This window comes from Pseudorasbora parva, chromosome 10, assembly GCF_024679245.1.
Source record: "Pseudorasbora parva isolate DD20220531a chromosome 10, ASM2467924v1, whole genome shotgun sequence".
Classification (NCBI taxonomy): domain Eukaryota; kingdom Metazoa; phylum Chordata; class Actinopteri; order Cypriniformes; family Gobionidae; genus Pseudorasbora; species Pseudorasbora parva.
In genome coordinates, this window is record NC_090181.1 from 17,059,162 (window position 1) to 17,080,843 (window position 21,682).

At 36.8% G+C, this 21,682-nt stretch overlaps 1 protein-coding gene across 5 annotated transcripts in view; it reads right to left on the reverse strand.

Annotated features, from left to right (window-relative positions):
- Positions 1-21,612, reverse strand: part of kidins220a (kinase D-interacting substrate 220a) — a 58,397-nt gene extending 36,785 nt beyond the window's left edge. For 2 of the 5 annotated variants that reach the window (XM_067455352.1, XM_067455348.1), the window contains exons 1-20: positions 21,419-21,612; positions 17,771-17,921; positions 15,757-15,855; positions 14,588-14,686; positions 13,317-13,415; positions 13,052-13,150; positions 12,160-12,258; positions 11,695-11,892; positions 11,501-11,599; positions 11,189-11,287; positions 10,966-11,064; positions 7,904-8,081; positions 7,663-7,827; positions 7,390-7,569; positions 5,965-6,130; positions 5,554-5,705; positions 4,487-4,773; positions 3,931-4,071; positions 2,415-2,652; positions 1,882-1,970 (exon numbers count right to left, since the gene is read on the reverse strand). In XM_067455352.1, coding sequence (XP_067311453.1) covers positions 1,882-1,970; positions 2,415-2,652; positions 3,931-4,071; positions 4,487-4,773; positions 5,554-5,705; positions 5,965-6,130; positions 7,390-7,569; positions 7,663-7,827; positions 7,904-8,081; positions 10,966-11,064; positions 11,189-11,287; positions 11,501-11,599; positions 11,695-11,892; positions 12,160-12,258; positions 13,052-13,150; positions 13,317-13,415; positions 14,588-14,686; positions 15,757-15,855; positions 17,771-17,902 — 2,718 coding nt within the window. In that variant the 5' untranslated portion in view covers positions 17,903-17,921; positions 21,419-21,612. Of the gene's footprint in view, positions 1-1,881; positions 1,971-2,414; positions 2,653-3,930; positions 4,072-4,486; positions 4,774-5,553; positions 5,706-5,964; positions 6,131-7,389; positions 7,570-7,662; positions 7,828-7,903; positions 8,082-10,965; positions 11,065-11,188; positions 11,288-11,500; positions 11,600-11,694; positions 11,893-12,159; positions 12,259-13,051; positions 13,151-13,316; positions 13,416-14,587; positions 14,687-15,756; positions 15,856-17,770; positions 17,922-20,112; positions 20,717-21,418 lie in introns of those variants that run through there. The other 3 variants (XM_067455349.1, XM_067455351.1, XM_067455350.1) reach the window with 3 other exon arrangements.
- Between the last annotated feature and the right edge of the window lie 70 nt (positions 21,613-21,682).

The window sequence follows — 21,682 nt, forward strand, 5'->3', positions numbered from 1 at the left end:
CCCGTAACGGTCCCGGGTCGAGTTGACATGTGACATCCTGATGTGACGTATAATGGCGAGCGATCTCAGCTTCAGCGCGGATAGTAAGGAGCTCCGTGGTCTCGACTTGTGTCCAGTTTGCACACATTTCTGCTTGTTTAATTTTAGTTTCTTTTGTATACGAACACTCTCTGCGTTTAAAACACCGACTTGCTCTTCTGGCACTGCAGGGTTGTATTATTGAAAAAACAAGCTCTAGGAGTCGCACGATAACTACGTACACGTTGCGGCATTAGTTTCGGCTTTTGTTCACACAGCGCTCGTCCCGGGTCGAATACCGCAATATTACTAGGTCCCCGACCCGGATCGAATTCGGTAATCAATGCCAGGACGTGGTTGCTTTCACACAGAAGGCGACCCGGCAATGTTCCGGGAATATTGCGGGTCCGACGTGCAGTGTGAAAGGGGCTTAAGTGGTTTACGTTCATTATTATTATAATGTTATGTGCTTTGAGGCATGATGCAATTTAATGCAAATCTCTTGTCTCATGACGCTGTGCAGACTCTGTTATGGTTGTGTGGGTTCATGTGTTTTGGAGGAGGCGTGGCTTTGGAGAGCACTCTGAAGGGAGAGTGGGATCTTATGCTTTCAAAGCTAGCTTGTTACTGCTAGCCTGTCCGAAATTGCCTACCCTAATATGTTCTCATGATGTCGACATAACAAAAGTTGTTTTCTGACTTACACATTTGCCCCAAAAGGCGTCAGTATAAAACTAAACATAACTGATGGGATGTGGTTTGTGTTAGTTCATATTGGCCCAGATTGACAGTTCAATGAGCATGACTGTTTCCCTACTTGTCTGTGCTGTCATCCAGAGGTCTGACTGACTGAAATGTCTGCTTGTCTCTTAAAGCATTAGTCCAGTACAATCACAATGTAGAGCCGATCACGAGCTTTGGTGGGTTGGAGCTTTAAGCCCACTTTGAAGTTTATAATGCTGAACTTGTGACTTGACTGCTACTTGGAACACATGGCCATAAATAAGGTGGCCCCTTTTTGATCCAGGATGATGGAGGGGAGTCTTATGTAAAATTATGCATGATGAAATTAGTCACAAGTAAGGGTTATCAGAGATCCTGATTGAGTATCAAGAAAGACTCCTGCAAAACCTCAGTTTGACCTCACAGCTTAATGGGATGTGATATCACATTAACCAGGAAAAGGACACAACACTAGCAAAGTCAATCCACTATTTTTCTTCTTTAATGACTGGAGTCTTCCACGAGCTGCTCATGAAAACAACTTTCCACAACAAAACGTGCGGATCAGGGGTACGGCGAGCTGGATGCTCAGCCAAGAAACAGCAGAGGCAAAACAAGAGGAGCGTGCCCCTGAAATAAAGAGGGGCCAAATAAAGGAGGCAGATAAATCAGCCAAGCAAACAAACAGCCCTCGCAGGGCGAGCAGAGGAGCCACTTAGCCTCCTGCCTCCGTGCCGCCGTGCCAGTGCTTTGTCACCAAGACCCACTGCTGCTGCACCCCGTCATTAGGCAATGGCATCTCAGCAGGAAGAGTAAACAGACATTAAATCAATTACAGACGCTCCTCTGCGACATCCAGGGTCTCTGACAATACCCCCCCTCCAAAAAACCACACAGATACACACAATAACAAACACACAAGACATGGTCCTAACAGTCCATGATAACTGTGAACTGTGAATAAACAAACGATATGCGTGTAAAAGAGCCTGCTAGAGAGATAAGCATTGTTAAAGCCTTTATAAACGAGTTATTAATGAGTTACTAATGTGGTAATAGGCGCCATATGGCCTTCGTTGAGCCGCCCATCTCAAATCATGTTGATGGGAAGTGGTGGGAGTGTTGGCGGCTAAGTCTTACCCGGCGGGTCAGCACTGTTTTACTGCCTTGCCTGCCCTGCTCGCCGAGACTGTTCTGAGACAACTTCCTGTCCATGTCCTCTTGCCACGCTACAGATGGAGAGAATCAGACATTCAGAGGAGGTATCGGAGCAGAAATGCTGTTCTGTTAGTCTATATCAAACGCAGTACACCACAAATGATACAGACAATAAATCGCAACACATATCTGCCACAGAAATCGAAATCAGATCAATGCACCATAAACATCTCGCTATACATAAAAGAACACACACACACACACACACATAAATAAACAAAACACTATCCATTACAGATCACAGAAATGTTTTTCAAAATGTCTTCTTTGTTCCACAAAAGAAAGAAAGGAACTCATCATAGGTTTGGAACAAAATGAGGACGAGTAAATTAATTTTTACTTTAAAAATTTTAGGTTCAAATGAAAATATTCAATCTCTTAATATGCACTTTTGTATATCAAGATGCGTAATAAATAAATAAATATTGAGTCTTTGGAAACATCTCTATACCGACCATCAGAGTTCAGTTGGTCTGCATTGACTGGTGTGGAAATGCAGAGTCTCTTGGTGGTGCTGAGGCCACGACTGTTGAGGAACACAGGCAGGTGGATGATGTTTCGCATGTAGTCATGGCCATTGATGTTGGAGTCACGTAACACACTGTTGAGGTTCTGGTTTATGGCCTTGATGATGATATGAGGGTCGCTGGCAAAGATGGAGATGAAGGGGCCTTTAGAGAAGAGCACTCGAACCTGCAAACAGAAGAATCTGGTCTAATCTGCAGCCTAATGGTTCAAGTGCCAGGAGATACAAACAGTGCCAACACTTTACAACAAAGTTGAACTGGATAATATTAATTATTGCATTATGGTATTTATGGTAGGTCTGTTTTGTAAGGCTTCTTCTTCGTTATTCTAATGCTCTATGGTTGTTTTTTCCCTGGAGATAATTAAATGAAAGTCATAGTAAGTTTGGGCTAAAACCAAAACAGTGAACAAACACAGACTGACACCTGAATCTATATGTGTAATACAAAACAAGTAGCCTATTGTTCCCTCTTCCACTGTCAGACAACTTCAGAAAATTATTTGGTTGTAATTCTATTAGACTAGCTGTTTTACACAGATACAGTTCACATTATATGTTGTGGATCATGTGTATGTTCAAACACAAGCCACCTTGTATACGTCTACACACACCCAGACATGTACTAATTTGAATGTGTTGGGACTTTCCAGACTAATGAAGAACACTGTAACATATATAAGTGTCACAGGATACTGATTTGTAGACCGTTCAAAAGTTTAGAATGGCACGCATCATTTAGTTATCGCTGCAGAATTTCTGCTGACATTGCGCTTCTCCACACCAACTTATTCGTGGCAACACAATTAATGTCTGTCATTTATCCTATGGAACATCAGCCTTACCAATTGGAACAATATCAAGCTTGAAAGAAAAATCCAATTAGGTAATTCCTATCAAAATCAGAGACAAAAAGATCACAATTTAAAAGAGATGTGGCTAATTGTGCCACAAAGGAATCTTTGAGGCTCTTTGCAGACTCTCTGGTAAATGGCAGATTTCATTAGCCATGAACAGACTGCCAAAACATGAGGATTATACCCAAATAATGACATTTAGCTGAAGGAAATTCTATTAGTCCAGCTGGGAGAGAGGAATCTGAACTTCTGGAGCTAAACAAGCCTGAACTCTGAGCACTACTGCACATCCATGAGCTGTTTGAGCGGTGAATGAGCTTGTTCTTCCCACAGAGTGGACATGAGGCATCTTGTTTGTCCATTTAGTCAAGAGCTGGAAGTGAGTGTGCTCAGACAGAATGAATCTTTTATATTTACAGTGGAGATAGATGGCTTGTGCCATCAACAGCTTCTTGGCATTAGTTGAATACACAGGCAAATGTGATCCTGACAGCAAATAAGATTTGTATACTGTTATCTGGTTATGCGAGATGTTCAATGAGGTTTTACACTCAAAGCTTAATGTTAGACTGTGCAACATAAACACACCGTATCAAGCATCTGTAGCACTTTGTCCTGCTCACAGGAATCCAGGCCATCGATGATGACAGCCAATCGGGTCTGATTCTGAGTGAAGCCGTCAATGGTTTTAGCCATTTTAGCCATGAGTTCCACTTCACACTTCAGAACCTGAGAGAAAAAAGGGAACAAATCAGCTGTACAGAAAAACATGCAGTAAAATACAGAAGCTTTAGAAGATGTATGCCTTCAATTTTACAATTTAACTAAATAATGCAAAACTCTGAAGGAAGGCACTGTGCTGTGACTAAGTGGTTTATGTACTGCAAAATATGACAAATACAATTTATAACCATGAATGGTGCAAAATAAAATTATAAAATAAACTTTCAATTATGAGACTTTACTGTGGACGGCTATGCAAGTCAAGGTTAACATGGAAGAGAGGATTTCTCTTCAAGTCATGCCTAGTTAGGCCACAGTGTTAGTCACTGCGCATAAGAAAATATATGATAAATTAAAACAAATGTAAGAGTGATGACTTTAAATAAGCGTATTACATATTATATTAGTATTATTGGCTCACCTTCATGAATCCCTCACTCTTGAGCTTGTGCATGCTGTTGGCAGCGTTGAGTAGCCTCCTCCTCTGAGAGTGCAGCACGGAGTCCGCCACCTGCCACCAGGTTCGACAGTTCAGAAGCAAGGCCAGACCCACCACACTGGCCATGGCGATCAGAACCGCGTTCACCGTGAGGTTCTCTCCATCCACCTTGAAGATGGCCAGTAGGGTCATGCCTGTGATCAGACAGCCTGACGTCAACACAAAAAGCACAAAGGAGGGGACGCAACAGGTCTTCTTCCACTTCTTTCCTGTGAAAAATATGTAGGGAAAAAACAACAACAATATGTAAGTGCACATGTTGATAAAATCATATATTGTCTAATATGTGATTGGATGAGCCATAATATAACATCTGATATAGTATGCACACCTGTAATGGCATTATTAATAAATGTTTTAAATATTATATCAAATTTGTAAATTAGTATTAATAAATTAACCATTTTTTGTTTAATATAGAGCAATATAGAGCATGATTGTGGATCAATGTGATTTCACTATGGGTGGGGCTATGATGCAAGTTTCCAGTAACAAGTTCTGTCAAATTAAAAATAAGACAATAATAATAATAATAGTAATAATAATAAATCTGAAATCATGTAAAATACAAAATATTAGATACAATAAATAAAAAAAAATCAGTTAATTTAACTTAGTTCCCAAGGCAAACATTTTAAAGTTTTAATTTACACAAAAGAAAAGAAAAAACACTACATAGAATAAAATAATATTAAATAAAATGAAAAAATAATTAAAAAATAAAGATAAAGGCTAATTAAAATGATTCATAAATACTATAACAGTACATACATAATACTAAAATAACACAGATTTAAAATAAATAAGACCCAATTAAAACCCTTTATCATGGTACATTTCACTTTAACAGAGAGCCTTGTGTGTCTTCAATAAAATAAGTTAGAAAGGAATTTCATTAAACATAATAAAACACACACACACACACACACACGCTGCTTTGCTTTTATTTTCTTCCTACAATCGAGAGTTATACTATACTATAGACACACCTTGTGTTTCATCATGTTTGAAGACCCTAAAAAGTCTGGTGGCCAAGAAGCCAAACTCTCTCTCACAGGCGTCGGACAGCGTGGCTATCATTTCAGCCATGGACGTCTCCCCTCCCACACTCGACAGACGGTTATAGTCTGTGAACAGAAACCTGGACAGATGGAGAACAAAAAAAGACTGACTGAAAATGAGCACCACACATGTGCGTGTTTCAACAGAATGTGCAGGTAATCTAACGTTGTGAAGAATATTTACAACATTTCTTTATCCTACCCAAAATCATTCGAAGTAAATTACATTCTTAAACAGAGCAAACCTATCAACAACAGCAAAACACCCGTGCAAGGTAGTTGGGTGCTGTTGAAGTGGATGGATGTGTTGTCATGGCTACACTATACTGAGAGCTCTACCTGACAGGCAGGGCTTTGGTGGTCTGTTCCGGAAGCTCGGGGGAATTGACGAACATGAGTTTGAGAAGCAGCTCCAAGTAGCCGATGTGGCGGGCCAGTCTGGTGCTGAGGACCCAAGTCCAACTCCAACTTCCCCCTGCTTTTCTCCCACCAAAGTACACCAACACTGTGCACACCATACAAAAGCACAGGAGACGGAGATGAGAAAGTCACTTTGATATGAACTGAACCAGAAGTTTATGTAAAACAAAAACGCAGAACAAGCAATACCACTCACAATCCATATGAGATTCAGAAGTACAATGCTGCACTCTAGTGGACACATTTATATGCACAATTTAGTGCCTCTTGGTAACCAAACTCAAATATTAAAGGAGACAAGGGACAGAATCTAATAAAATAAAAAAACTAAATAAATGCATACATCCACAAAAAAAAAAACCTGTATCGGTTGAGTACTTATCTGAAATTTAAATTTCTTAGTGTCCATTATACATGTAAATATAGTAATATTAATAGTAATTATTGTATAATAGTTATTATTTATTATTAATATGAATAAGTATTAATATGAATTATATAATCATTATAGATATAATAATAGTAATGCATATATTGCTTATATTGCTATTATCATTTGAATACGGTATTCTTTGTATCTATTTCTTACTGCATTTGTAATTTATTGTTTTGTGATTTGTGACTCTACAGTATTTATTGACTTGTATTTGTAGTTTATTGATTGTTTTATTCTGGCTTATTACTTTAAATTTGTTTACTATAAAGTCTGAGGGGCCTTGTACATAACACTTTTATCAACAACAAAATTGACAACTTTGCTTTTTGGCCATTCATTTACACGAGTAACACGACACCAATGTTTTGGGGGCCTGAAAATTCAAACTTTTGAAAGTGCAAGTGATCATCATCTCTGTGTAAACTACAAAAACACAGATTTGTGAAAATGGTGACGTCATTCCTATTACGAGTCTCCAGGCACATAATGTTTCGGTAACACTTAAGAATAATGGCATGAACTAATAATGAACTACACTTATAAAGTGTATTATTATTTATCTTTTTCAATGTTAATTTCAACATTTAACAAAGATGAACAAATACAGAAACAAATGAACTGCTCATGGTTAGTTCATGTTAGTTAAAAAAAATAATACATATTAACTAGTTACTATTTTTATAAAGTGTTACCAATGTTTCTTTACAAAGTGTTATTGCCAAATACTGGCCTGGATTTTTTTGTCATTTTTGCAGATCAGTGTGACCAGCAATTGTTTTGAAAACATTGATGCCTATATGGAAAAAAGGTTTCCATTTTTTGGTACATTGTTGTCGTGTAAACCCCCTAAGTTGCAATTGTCCTTTTCTGTAATGAGATGCGTGCTAGCAAATGTGACGATTTCTCACCAAAGAAGATGTATATTAGGGTGAGCAGGCTGAGAGCTACAGCAATGGCAAGCTTTGTGTCAACAGCGAAGCCGAGGACCAGAGCCACAGATCCACAAAGCAGCAGAGTCAAAACCACCACCAACCACGAGAACTGGAACAACGGCTCCACCTGCTGCCCGGCAAACGTCTTCATCTCATCTGATACAGTGACAACATAATCAGATCTCAATCTGATGGTAAAGACACAACAAGGCCTTTCAGATCTTGAATAGACATTTTTTTGGCTCATACCCTCCAGTTTCTTAAGCAGGAAGGACTTGCCGCTGCCCCACTGAGCGTAAAGCCCCACACAGATGGGCGGCTGCATGGTAGGCTCACTCAGGATGTCCGCCAGAGCGCTGCTATACAGGTCATAACCCAGCATGTCCCCATCACACTCAGAGGGAGACAGGTGCTCTAGGGAGGAATACATCAGAACTATTGTAGACAGACATGTTAGTGTGCAAGCAAGTTTTGTTTGAGGAATACTCACTGGCTCCAAATATCTGGGTGAGGATGCTCTTCTGGTGTGTGCAGTCAATGTTGTAAGGTGTCTCTCCCTCTTTGTTGGGCCGGTAGAGCAGACGACCATCTTTGGGGTTCCTCAAGAGCAGCTCGGCGAGTTTACGGCTTCTTCCACGAATGGCAATATGCAGGGCTGTGTCACCTTTCTGAGAAGACAGTTTCAGAGAATATTCAACTGCAGAAATTCACACTACTATGCATTTAAGGAAATTAATACTTTTATTTAGCAAAGATGGATTACTCTGATAAAAAGTTACAGTAAAGACTTTTCTAATTAATGCTGTTCTTTTAAACTTTCTATTTTAAAAAGTATCATATAAAACAACAACTGTACAACTGCTCTTCTGCTTCAAGGTTTGACATGTTGTGCGTTCAGAGATGCTCTTCTGCCGTCCTCAGTTGGTTACAACTGTTATTTGTATTTGTTATTTGTATTTGTTATTTGTTATTTTGGTTACAAGCAATTATTTGAGTTACAGTTGCCTTTCTATTAGCTTGAACTAGGCCATTCTCCTCTGACCTCTGACATCATTAAAGTGGTGATGAATTGAGAAATCAACTTTCCCTAGACCTTTTGATATAGAAAAGGTCATGGTAATATAAAAGTATCCTGTAAAGTTTCAGAGCTGAAAACGTCCTTGTTAGTCAAAGAAAAGCTTTTATAGACATCATTGTGACATCATTTTATATACGTCATTGCGCGACGAAACACCTCTACAGCATGTCTAATCCAGTACCCATGCCCATCGACTGCAAAGTAGATAGCAAGATATTGCGCTATTCCTGGTGGTGGAAGAACAGTCGCTGCATAAGCTTCCTTCGGATCCTAATATTAGGAATGTGTGGTTGAACTCCACACATTATTAGTTCCAGCTCGCGTGGGGAAGACGTGGTGTTCACTTAATTTCACTGCAGTATCGTTTGTAAACAAATTTCAGGTCGAGCTGGATTTGCAGACATTTAAAATTAAAACACAATGTTGTTTCTTCTATATTAGATCCGACAAGAGGAATGGTGCAACACACAGATGTGAGTAAAACGTCTTTTTATATGTAATAGTGTTGCATTGTTATAGATTGTTTTGCTTATGTGTACGTGTCTAACAGAATATACCTTTAGCACGCTGGACTCAGACATGTATGGGCCAGGGATCGCAAAGCCCAACATCCCGATGAGGACACAAATTTGTATAACTACATGTGTATTACACTCGTATTGCACTATAAATGTGGTTTATGAGGACATTTCAAATGTCCTCATATTTCAAATAGCTTTAAAAACATACTATAGTGTGTTTTTTTGGGAAAGTTAAAATGCAGAATGTTTCCTGTGGTTTAGGGGTAGGGGAAGTGTAAGGGGGTAGAAAATACGGTTTGTACAGTATAAAATCCATGAAGCCTATGGAGAGTCCCTGTAAACCACATAGACGTGTGTGTGTGTGTGTGTGTGTGTGTGTGTGTGTGTGTGTGTGTGTGTGTGTGTGTGTGTGTGTGTGTGTGTGCAGTTCACGCTTATATCGACCAATCGTGGGAGCTATGGAATACAAAAATGATAGTCCAATCTATCGCGGATTCGTGGGTGGATGAGAAATAAATCATTGTGTTTGATAGTTTGATAAAGACAGTTATTCCGGTTGCCGCTATCAAAACAACCCCTCCCTCGTGTGAACTGAACTAAACAAGGGAGCTGAAGCTCTTTAAATATGCAATCTTCTCCAATCCTAGCCGTGGGCGTTTACTTCCAAGTCTCCAGTGTGGCACGCCCATCAAAACCAGTGTTTTGGAGAGAGCCTGCCTCAAAACCAGTGTAGAAAATAGCCTATTACTTATTAGTTATGATATTTTTTTATGTAAAACCCACAGGATTGTCATTAGTTGACCTCAGACAACAGTATAAATTTTTTTAAAAACCCTGTTCATGACACCTTTAAGGCATTTTCGCCCACAGAACTGCCGCTCACTGGATATTAGGGGTGACCCCTAATAGTCGAAGATTCGATGCATCGATATGCAGGACTGGATTCGACCACTGTTCTCATGGTCGAATCTTAGCGTGTGTTATGAAACGAGGATTATACCATTTTAAAATTCGAAAACATATACACCGACGGCGGCATTCGACGCCTGTCAGCGGCGATTTAATGTATATTTCCCTCAAATCGTGAATGTACATACTGATTTCACCCTGTGCTACAAGATACACTCATCGTGCAGTTCTTCTATCAGAAGTCGATTCAAAATTGAGCTCGTGCGTATATAACGTTCACTTCTGCCTGGTGTGAGATCCCAAAACACGGCACTGAGCTTCAGTCCGGTGTGCGACCCCATTTAGCACAATCGGCTTAAGGACGTGCATATAAACGCACTCATAGTGTTCTTTTCGTCTCTAGGCAGGTATTTTTTTAGGTTTATTTATCAAAATGTTCTTTTATATATTTGTGTGATGTTCTGTGTTTCGATCGCGGCTTTTAAATGTTATGTGAGAACGGTTAATTTACGAATGTGTAGTGTAGCCTAGTTTTGATCTCTTTATTAAAAGTGGTGGCTGTGTGCCGTGTGTAAAGTAAAATAAAAATAGTCTTAGCCTCCTGCTGACTAGTGTCCTGCCCTTCGTTTATACCTTTTATTTGTTTATGGTCTATGGTTTACACACACATAGATGATTCGACTATCGGTCGACCATAGAGAGATTTGAAAATTCTGATTCGAATGTGTAAATCCTTAGTCGGGGACACCCATGATAATAACATGATAATAAAATCACATGATAATAAATCACATGATAATAAAAACATGGCGAATGTAGTAGGTTCAGATTACATTCATACTACACACATTCATACTATATAAAACATACTGTTTTAGCAGCCGTGAAGTTTTTTAATTCTTTTTTTAAGTACCTACTCAAGAGATTATGCAATTTCGGACGCAGTCCATAAGTTGCTGGCATGTGATTGGCTGATTGTATAAATTTGTGAGCAGTTGAATAGGTGTACCTAATAAAGTGGCCAGCGAGTGTATACACACTTACCTTGTCCACCGCTGACACCTTGGCTCCTTTGTCCAAAAGCAGCTCCACGATTTCCATGTTTCTCATCTTGGTGGCTTTAATGAGTGGAGTCTCTGCATCCTGACAAATTTATGTAAATAGGCCTGAGGAATTATGTCTTTACAGTAAACAATTATTAGCATCATATGCATAATTGTCATATAGGATTACAATGCAAAATCCAATGAGAATCAGGTCAGGTTACCTTAGTGTAGGCCTCAGTATCAGGGTTGCATTGCAGAATGTCTCGTACCATGGTTGCATTACCTTTCTCAACAGCCCAGTACAGGGCAGTCTTACCATCCTAAAATAAATATCCAAAAAGAATCATATGACCTGGGTCATCGTGATAGCCACTTCCTTAATCACGTGGGGATTATTAATACGTTTTTAATATGAGGTGAAAAGGGCATTAAAACAAAGAGGCTGTTCTGTATAGATTACAGTTTAGGACTGAGTGTTGATGGATGCAGAAGACTGAAATATTGAAGTGGTGGTTTGAGGGAGATGCAGTTACCTGGCCTTTGACATCAATATCAGCATATTTATTAAGCAAAGCTCGGACGATCTCCACATGACCTCCTCTGACGGCTCCGATAAGCACAGTATCACCACTCTAAGACATAAACAAGCCCAAGATACATGAGAACTTCAAGATTCCTGAAATACTAACAATCAAGTTTAAATGAGAATCTATACGAGAAGCTCTACCCTGTCAGGGATGTTGACATATGTGCCCGCGTCCAATAGGTCTTGGACAATCTCAGTGTATCCCTCTATAGCAGCGATCATCAGTGCTGTGTTGCCATCTTTATCTGTCATATTCATGTTGGGGTTTCTCTTAAGCAGCTCCTTCACCACCTCAGTGAATCCACCACGCACAGCCACTATCAATGCAGTCATCGAGTTCTATAAGAGAGAAGATTGGGTAGGGATATTTTTCTGTAACATACTGTACTGGATCGTGCATATTTCAGTGACTTTATTACATCAGTACATTTGGTGCACCTGAAAATTGAATTTTTGCAAGGCCTGTCAAAACTCAATCTAATAAGCACAATGCACACTGGCGTCTCACTGCATGAAGAATCTGAGATTATATGAGCCACGCATCTTACTCCACATTCCCCTGCGAACAACCACCTTGAATTTCACTTAAAAACTAAAAATGCATACCGCTCCTTCCTGGTCCACATTGGCACCGTCCTCCAGCAGGTGCATCACACAGTCATAATGGCCTTTTCTGGCGGCCCAGATCAGGGGTGTAGTGCCATACTGACAATGACAATGAAAATTACGATGAAATGACTTAATAGCTCTGATTATAGCATAATGATTTAAAGATTAATTTATTAATTATATTTCCTGGCATAATAACAGTTTATGGAAATTAGAATAATTTATAAATTCAATTATTAGAAAGTTGTGCATTTAATTTTATCAAGTTGCTGCTGTCATTTAAAAAAATAAAAAAATAAAAAAATATATATATATATTTTTGACCATGAGTTACAGTAAATGCATTTAAATTTGCAATTACATATCTACTTTCTCAATCTTTTTCTATTCAATATTTAACAAGTGCAGAACAGTGTGAGAATCTTTTTTGCAATTCAACAAAAAATAACAATTATTTTTATGTATTTACACTACTGTTCCAAATTTTGTACTTGGTATTATTTTTAGATGTTTATGAAAGAAGTCTCTTATGCTCAACAACAAAAAAATTGATGGCAAAGCTGAATTTTTAGCATCATTACGTCAGTCTTCAGTGTTACATGATCCTTCAGAAATCATTCTAATATGCTGATTTGAAGCTCAAGAACTATTTCTTATTAATATCAATATTGAAAACAGTCGTGCTGGCTGCTTCTTGTGAAACCAATATTTATTAATTTCTTTCATTAAAAAAAACAACCTTACCGACCCAAAAATTTTAACGATAGTGTATATTATTTATTGGTTTCATGTGGAAACAGTTGACTCTGGCTTTTTAGTTCACTATCAGTGTTTATGAATCTAGTGAAAGCTCAAGTCAGCGTTCCATGAGATGAGAATGATAAAGCACCTTGTCAGAACAGTTGACTTTGGCTCCATGCTGAAGCAGCAGCCGAACAATCTCCGCATGGCCTCTTCCTGCCGCCCATATAATGGGGTAAACGCTGTACTACTGGGACAGACAAAAATCAATTACACACCACAGAAAACACTCAAACCTAGAGATGAAATCTCATATAGGGCAACACCGCAGACATCATCTCTGAGATTTTTTAAATGTATAATAAGAAAGAGTTTAAAACAGTCGTCACAGAACTGGAAAAGGCTCTGCGGACCTGTCCGGTGATGTTTGGATTTGCTCCCTTCTCCAGCAGTAGATGTGCCACCTCCACACGACCCTTATAAGCGGCCCACATGAGTGCACTCCAGCCCCCCTACACAAAAACATACCAAGGTCATTATATTCCCACATGAAGGTCCTTAATAATAATCTAATGGTCACAGGACTGTGGGGATAAGCACATTTTCCCTGAGTCAGGGAGTGACTCAAACTATTGGCTGTCTCTTATCTTCCTTATTTGTTATTATAAGCTTTAGCTGCTCACCCAGACAGCATTTATGGGCATCAGGCATGTTCAAACATTCCATTCTGAATGTTTAAATGTGCCTATGATGCCCAAAAATGATGTCTAGATAGGCAGCTCACACCTGTCATAGAAATGGGCCACAGGGACACTATATATCCAGGAACTACACAGAACTGCTAATCGTATATACAGAGTATCACTTATCACGTTTCAAAAAGGTATAGGAATTAAATTAATCCAGATGGGACAGTTGACAGTTGATACACAGTTTCAAAATTACAGCTTTGAATTTAACATGATCATTTAGTGTAAATAATAATTTAAATAATAAATACATAAATAATATATAATCCACAATTTTTTTTTGAAATTTGATTAATCAAATTTGTCAGTCGGTTAATTCAATTTCGCCAGAATATTTAATTAATTTAACATCTGATGTAATCAAATGACATAAAACTAATTAATCATTTTTATTTTATTTTTATATGATGTAATTAATTTTGCATTCTATATAATTTATTCATATAATAACCCATAAAATTGAACAAATACTTTAATTATTTCGATTCATTCATTTGAAATAAGGTAGCAGTTAACTTTAGCTAATGCATTAGTTAACATTAACCAATATATTATTATAGCATTTATTAAACTTTATTAGTTTATAAAATATAGTTGCTCATTGTTTAGTCGTGCAAGTCCAGTGCATTATCGAAAGTTAACAAATAGAGCTACAGATAAAAAAAAAAAAATGCATTCATAAATGTAAAAATGAACACCAACCAAGTTAGTTGTTAGTTCATTTTAACTAATGCAGTTCAGTAACGATAACACAATCTTATTTTAAAGTGTTACTGAAAATAATACAATTAATTTCTTTATAATTGACTGAAAACCTTAGTAAAACCTAACAAAAATAAGAAAATAATTAGGGAGGTACAGAAGAAGACAGACATCATTCACAATGACAAGACCCACTTCTTTAAGGCATCTCATAACTTTATTCTGTGTCTTACCATGTCTCGATGCTCCACATTGGCATTGTTCTCCAGGAGTTCCTTCACCACTTCGGCGTGTCCCTCTTTAGCAGCTGAAATCAGTGCGGTCCAGCAATCCTAAGACAAATGGAAAAAGACTGCTCATTTAATTACACGGACATCTAAAGATCTTGCGTTTAGAAGATGTCTGTAGAGTTTCAGATCATACCAGCTGGTCATACCAGGTGGTCATAGTGAAGATTCTTCAACTGCCACAGAAAGGTTATACACTATACTGTGTATCTGCTCAAAGTGTTTGTGCCTGTAAACGTCGTCATCTAGTCATTTGCAAAATGACAGTGTTGGGTAACAATTATTTAGATTCTATGACCCACCCACACCTATGAAATCATATATCTAGTTGAAGAAGTGTAGTCTACCAAAGTAGACACTCAGGCTATGTTTCCATTTATTGCATGTGTTTTTAAAACACATGGGCTTAATTGAGCCAAATCATTTTTATACAATAAGAGGACATGTGATAACCTACTATGAAAACATATGCAGAATAAATGCGAAGGGAAAAAAAACTGTGACTGCCTCAACAGTGGATGTGATTGGATAACTGGACTAACCAGCGGACCAATTTCATTGCACAGCATCACCAATGCTGTTTTAGTTATTCCAAAGTCTGCCGTCAAAATGATTTGGTATAATGATCTCCCAGTGTCTCACATGATTGCCTTCACAAACATCCGGCAAGATAACATGACAGCATTTATTGGTTTTTCGTCTGGGAGCTCTGAGGCGCAAGTCATTCATGATGTAGAGGAAAAAAAATCCCCAATGGCTTCACTGAATTGCAGCAACTTCCATTTTTATTACAGATATTTTGTGCCAATTTCACAGAAAGTGACAAATTTGCTCTTTTGAAAAAATTGGATAGAAACGCTGCTTTATTTGCAAATGTTTAATGCAATATCCAAATTTTGCACACGTTAAATTAGCAATTTTTTATGGAAGAGTAACTACTGACTCTTTTTGCAGAAGAGTGCATTCAGGTGTGACTGACAATCAGTGCTTGATAAAACTTAAATCACGTCATTCTGTTCCAAAAACAAGTGCAGGATCATGTTTTGCCTACGTGATATCTCATGTTGTGTCTCTTTGCTGTGTGTGTTTTGAGTTGAGTGTGAAGAGCTACTTACAATATCATCCAAATTTACATTTGCTCCCCTCCGGATGAGCTCCTGCACGATCTCTAGACTGCCCTGCTCTGACGCCACCATGAGAGCAGTCTGGCCGTTCTACAGCAGAAGACAGTGATTAAGTACACATCAGTAACGGGGAAGCAGATTTAGAAAAAATGTCCAGAGGAAGTTTCATCCTTATGTTTATGTACCACATATTCGGCATGCTGTCAGTTATCAAGGACAATAGTTTCAACTCATTCCCCCATGTGTATAAATGAACAAGAAACATGTTTACAGTAAATGCACTGTCCACAGTTTAACCATAACATTTAAGCATTACACAGAGAATGATACTGGTGTGACAGAACTGTGTGTGCAGTGTTCGAACAGTTTAAATAACAAGTTTTCAGTTTCATATTTTGGTGCATTTGATTCAGGTCTGTTGCTTGCAGTCTGAACAAACAAATAAATAGGCCTATCCATGTGTGCTCTGTAAGTTATGCTGTAAAAAAATAAAAATAAACAAAATTATAACTTTTAATAACTCAATTTTTAATTACAGTATACTGTTTTGGTAACACTTTAGTATGGGGAACACATATTCACTATTAACTACGACTTTCGCCTCAATAAACTCCTAATTTACTGCTTATTAATAGTTAGTAAGGTAGTTTTTGTAGCATTTAAGTTTAGGTATTGGGTAGGATTAAGGGATGTAGAATAAGGTCATGCAGAATAAGGCATTAATATGTGCTTTAGAAGTTCTAATAAACAGCCAATATCCTAGTAATATGCATGCTAAGAAGCAACTAGGTAATAGTTAATAACTGAACCTTAAAATAAAGTGTAACCAATGTTTTTTTTATTTCAATAGTATGTAAGCTTCCCACAGAATAAAACATTTTTAAAAATAATTGTGACTTTTTTCTGTGACAATTGTGACAATTTTCACAATTGAGATGTTGAGTTTATATCTCACAATTCTGACTTATTTTATTTCAGAATTGCAAGATATAAATATGCAATTTAGACTTTTTTCTTATCTCACAATTCTAACTTTATATAATACAATTCTGATTATAACTCGCAAACCTGACTTCTTTTCTCAGAATTGTGAGATATAAATAAACTAGCAACTTCGAGTTATAAAGGCCATGGCCTTGTCCCAACTTCTTTGAGATTTGTTGATGCCATAATATTTAAAACTTATTTTCCCCTTAAAATTATATATTTTTTTCAGTTTAAACATTTAATGTTCATCTGTATTGTATTCTGAATAAAATATTGAAATTTGAAACTTCCACATAATTGCATTCTGTTTTTATTCCCAATTTGTACAGTGTCCCAATTTTTTTGGAATCGGGTTTGAACATCCTTTATTTCAATAGTCATATTGATATATCATCATAAAATGGGTTTTTGACCAAATTGTATAGCGCTACAAAAGCAATACAGCAAATCTAGGGCTCTTTAGCCAATTGTCAAATAGATATATATTGTAAAATTGCATAGCTAATCATTTTCATTCATATAAGCCATTTACAACGTTTTATATAGTGAATGAGCAAATAAGCGAGTGCTTTTGTACAGAGCATATGCATGAATGTGTAAACAGTACAGTGATGCCTCCAAGTCTGATTTCTACACCATGGCAATATATTATATATATATATATATATATATATATATATATATATATATATATATATATATATATATATATATATATATATATATATATATATATATATGTATATATATATGTATATATATGTATATATATATGTATATATATATATATATATATATATATATATATATATATATATATATATATATATATATATATATATATATATATATATATATATATATATATATGTATATATATATATATATATATATATATATATATATATATATATATATATATATATATATATATATATATATCAGATTTATATTTGATGCACAGCAAGTTAAGTTACAAAATGTAATAAGTGGTATTCAAGGGTTTCTGCACACTCACTTCACTTCTGGTGTCCACCTCTCTATACTTGTCCAGATGAGCTTTGATGGCCGAAAGGTTCTCCTCCTCCACATAGCTGAACAAACTCTGGGTGGTCAGAGAACTCATCTTCAGAGAGGTGCTCACGTCCATGGCTGTATTAGGAAAGCCGCTGGAGAACGTGGAAAAGAGCAGGAGAGATACATCATTAAATGAAACTCTCCTCTGTTCAGCCATTATAAAAGACTGTGGCTTCTCCCCCTGAAGCAGAGCAGATGTAGAAGAACAAGACACACAGCAACAAGCCCAGTCTTGCTGGATTGCACAAACCATTCGAGTTAATGATGAACCGCATGCTAACTGAACAGACAGTAGGCAACTACCTTATCAATATCGATTAGGATAAAGCCTGAATGATACAAAGTTAAAAGTCTCTAATGCTGGCTGAGCAATAAACAGGGTCTACTACACCAATATTCTTTGGGCTGATTATTAATGCACTAATGCCCACACACACAAAAGCCTTTTCCCAAAGCTTATACTAAGTTGCTATTCTGAAGAATGAAGGAAGTAGTTCAAGCATTTTAATGGTCCTTAGAAAAGGGAAAAACAATGTTTGAGCAAATTAACAAGGCTTTACTTTGGCCTCAGTAATGCAAACTGTAGTCCAAGTCCATTCATTAAAACACAGCAAGCACACTTATATGGAGGAATTTGTGCTCTATATCACTCAATCTTCACTGTGGAGAATACAAAGGCACATTATATGGAATCATATGCGCCAGTTTAAACAGTGGATTCAAAAAGTAGGGAAAGATGGGGACAATACTATTAATAAATTAAATATTCTGTGCATTTTACTATTCATTTACTAAACACTTTAATTTAAGGTTGAAGTATAGTTACGTTATTACATGTAGGCTACTTACTATAGTAATAACAGTAAAATGCATAAAAGTAACTAACCCTAAACACAACTCTATAGTAAGTACATGTAGCTGAATTAATATTTAAAATGTATGTATTCATGCATTTTGACAACTTGAATAATAGTGACAAAGGGATGCTTCTGAATTGCACTGTATCCTTTTAAATAATGAAAAGTTTGAAATTTGCATATAATTCATCGATCCATTTAATAAATAATCTATGGTTTACAATGATTATTGCAATGAACCTATCTATCAACATTTCACTTTAAAATAAAATAAAAATTAATTAAGGATGGTGTACACAAAATCTCCAATTTAAATCAACATAAAAATCATTTTAAAATCAAACAAATTCTATAAAATTTCAATTTAACCTCAAAACTGTTCAGATGGAATTAATCTCACATATAGCTATTAATATTGATGTACATGAATTAATATCCAGATAAAAAGACAGGAATAAGTATTATAAAAAGAACAACCATTTCATAAATGCATTGAGATTTAGTGACATTTATGTTCAAGATGAAAAATTAATAGTGGGAGGGCATCTTACTCTTTTTGGATACACTTAAAACTGTATTTTGCAATTATTTACATTCAACTGGTGTCAAAAAATCTTTTAGTCAATGTATGACATCAAGTTCACACACGTGTCCTATAAGAGTAACAACAGATGTAGTTCAACTCATTAACTATATAAAACATCATCCACTAATTTTTGACAAGAAAACAGCATCAATATCAAATTATATTATTTTATAATTTAAAGCCAAACAAAAATCATTGTTTCCTAAACCTTGAATGACACTTGGTTTGATGTTGCTATAAAGCAGAAGACATTTATAGATTTTAAACATGTTTGTCCAAACAATTTAAGAGCCAGTGATTAAGACAGATCTAAATGTTAAGTTTTACTCTAACATAAGCATAAAACACTATAATGAAGCATTTAAATAAAGTAAATAAGGCCTTTTTTCCAGGGTAATTTTGCCAACTCAGCAGCCCGGTACAACCCATCAAAAATGAAAGCCGGACACCAAAAGCCACTTCCTCATAACAAGCCAAGCACCATAACAGGTTAAAAATAACCAGCGTGGCCTCGGTGCCCAAAAAGACACAAGTTGTGTCAACAAACTTAAATATCTAAAAGTGAAGAATCCTTTTCCATCAGTCTTTGTTCATCACTGGACTGCTGACACACCCTTGAAAGCATCCCAGCTGCCCCCCAGAGAGATCACACAATGGTAGAGAGCCAATCATAGAGAGCCCCTCAGCCAAATATTGACAGAGCAATGTTCACCCCCTCTCCCCAGCCCCAATACACAACACACAAAGACGAGTGAAGATAACAGATAATCCAAATACTATGCTTTCATTCATCTTCATTCTTCACACTCAGAGGCTAAGAATATGGATACCGGTACTCACCTTGAGCTAGAGTCCCTGTGAGTTGAGTTTACAAGCCTGTCTTTCCTTATGCTGTTGATACTCCACTCACGCTGTCACTCAGACTGTGTACTAACAAGCCGACCAGGGCTCTGCCTGTCACTCCAGGGGCTCATGAATAATGCATGAGGAAGTGCGAGGCCCCACCTCTCTGTGTAGTGACTCCTAGTCCAGCTGAGCTTAACTCATGAATATTAATGAAGTCTGATGTTATAAGTAATACTCCTGAAGGGTCCAGCTCACATGTATTTAATATTAATGAAGTCTGAAGTCATCAGTAAGAATCCAGAAGGGATCAGCTCGCATGTATTTAATATTAAAGAGCCACGCCTTTGCTCAAGGGTGGGTTTTAGCCTTAGCATACATGACTTACAAAAGAAATAGTAATTTTACAATTTCTGAGTAACTTAAATTTCAGTGTACTCCTAGTATAAAGATTTGGGGTAAAGGTCACTGGGTTGGGAGCACATATGGATTTCACATCAGAGTGAAGCAAACAGCATAGTTCTTATAATAGACATGATCTTTAACCATAAAAGTCAACAACCCATTAGAGACAAAGATGCTGGGCAACCATATGAAATGAAGAATAGCATTTTTAGGCTGGCCTATATAGTAAGTAGCAACTTTTTATAGCTACTTTGTAATATGATTTTTTTTATATATATATATATATATATATATATATATATATATATATACAATAACATATTCAAAACTGATTTCTGATTTAAAATTAACACACTAACTAAATCGTTATAATACAATGCAAAAAAATTCCTAATAGATTATATGGAAAGCACATATGTTAGATTTTTCTTATATATTCAAATACATTTATTGTTACATTCATATCGCCTACATTAATCGTTTAATACCAGGAAAGAAAGAAAAATACCCCTGGATTCCTTGGGGTTCAGTTACTCCTGGTTTGGGAATCACGGATATAATACGTTTCCATAGTGTGGCACAACGGCACAGTGGTAAACAAGCTTACACAAGCACCGAGAAAAAATAACTTTTGAAAGCAGCTCAAACCCACAGTCTTAAAGGTGCAATGAGTATCATACCATACTTTTTCTGAAACTGACAGCAGCATTTGAAATTAAATTGTCGATACATGCACACACGTGCTGACAAACAACATTCTCTTTAAAAACACTGAGTGAAGAAAGAGCACGTGTCCTGACAGCTGTAGCTGAACTATGTGTGACCACTGTTCTCTCTAATATCATTTTAACAATGACAAAAAGCTACTATGTAGCAGTTAAAAAGGATATAAACTTACTTTGACTCACGTAAAAATAACAAAATAGTTGACACGAACTCACGTTTAAAAAACAAAACAAAAAAAGGGACGTCCGTTTGTTCACATAATTCCAATTGGTAACTTGTCACTTACACCTCCCTGCTAGAAGATCCGATTAATTCGATATAATTCACACTGTTGTTTTCGATAATCTTGCGTTACACCACAGCCATTTTGTGAGCAGGGGTGTGGATGAAATTAAAATTAACTAGACATGTCCACGCCCACTGTGTCCAAAACACG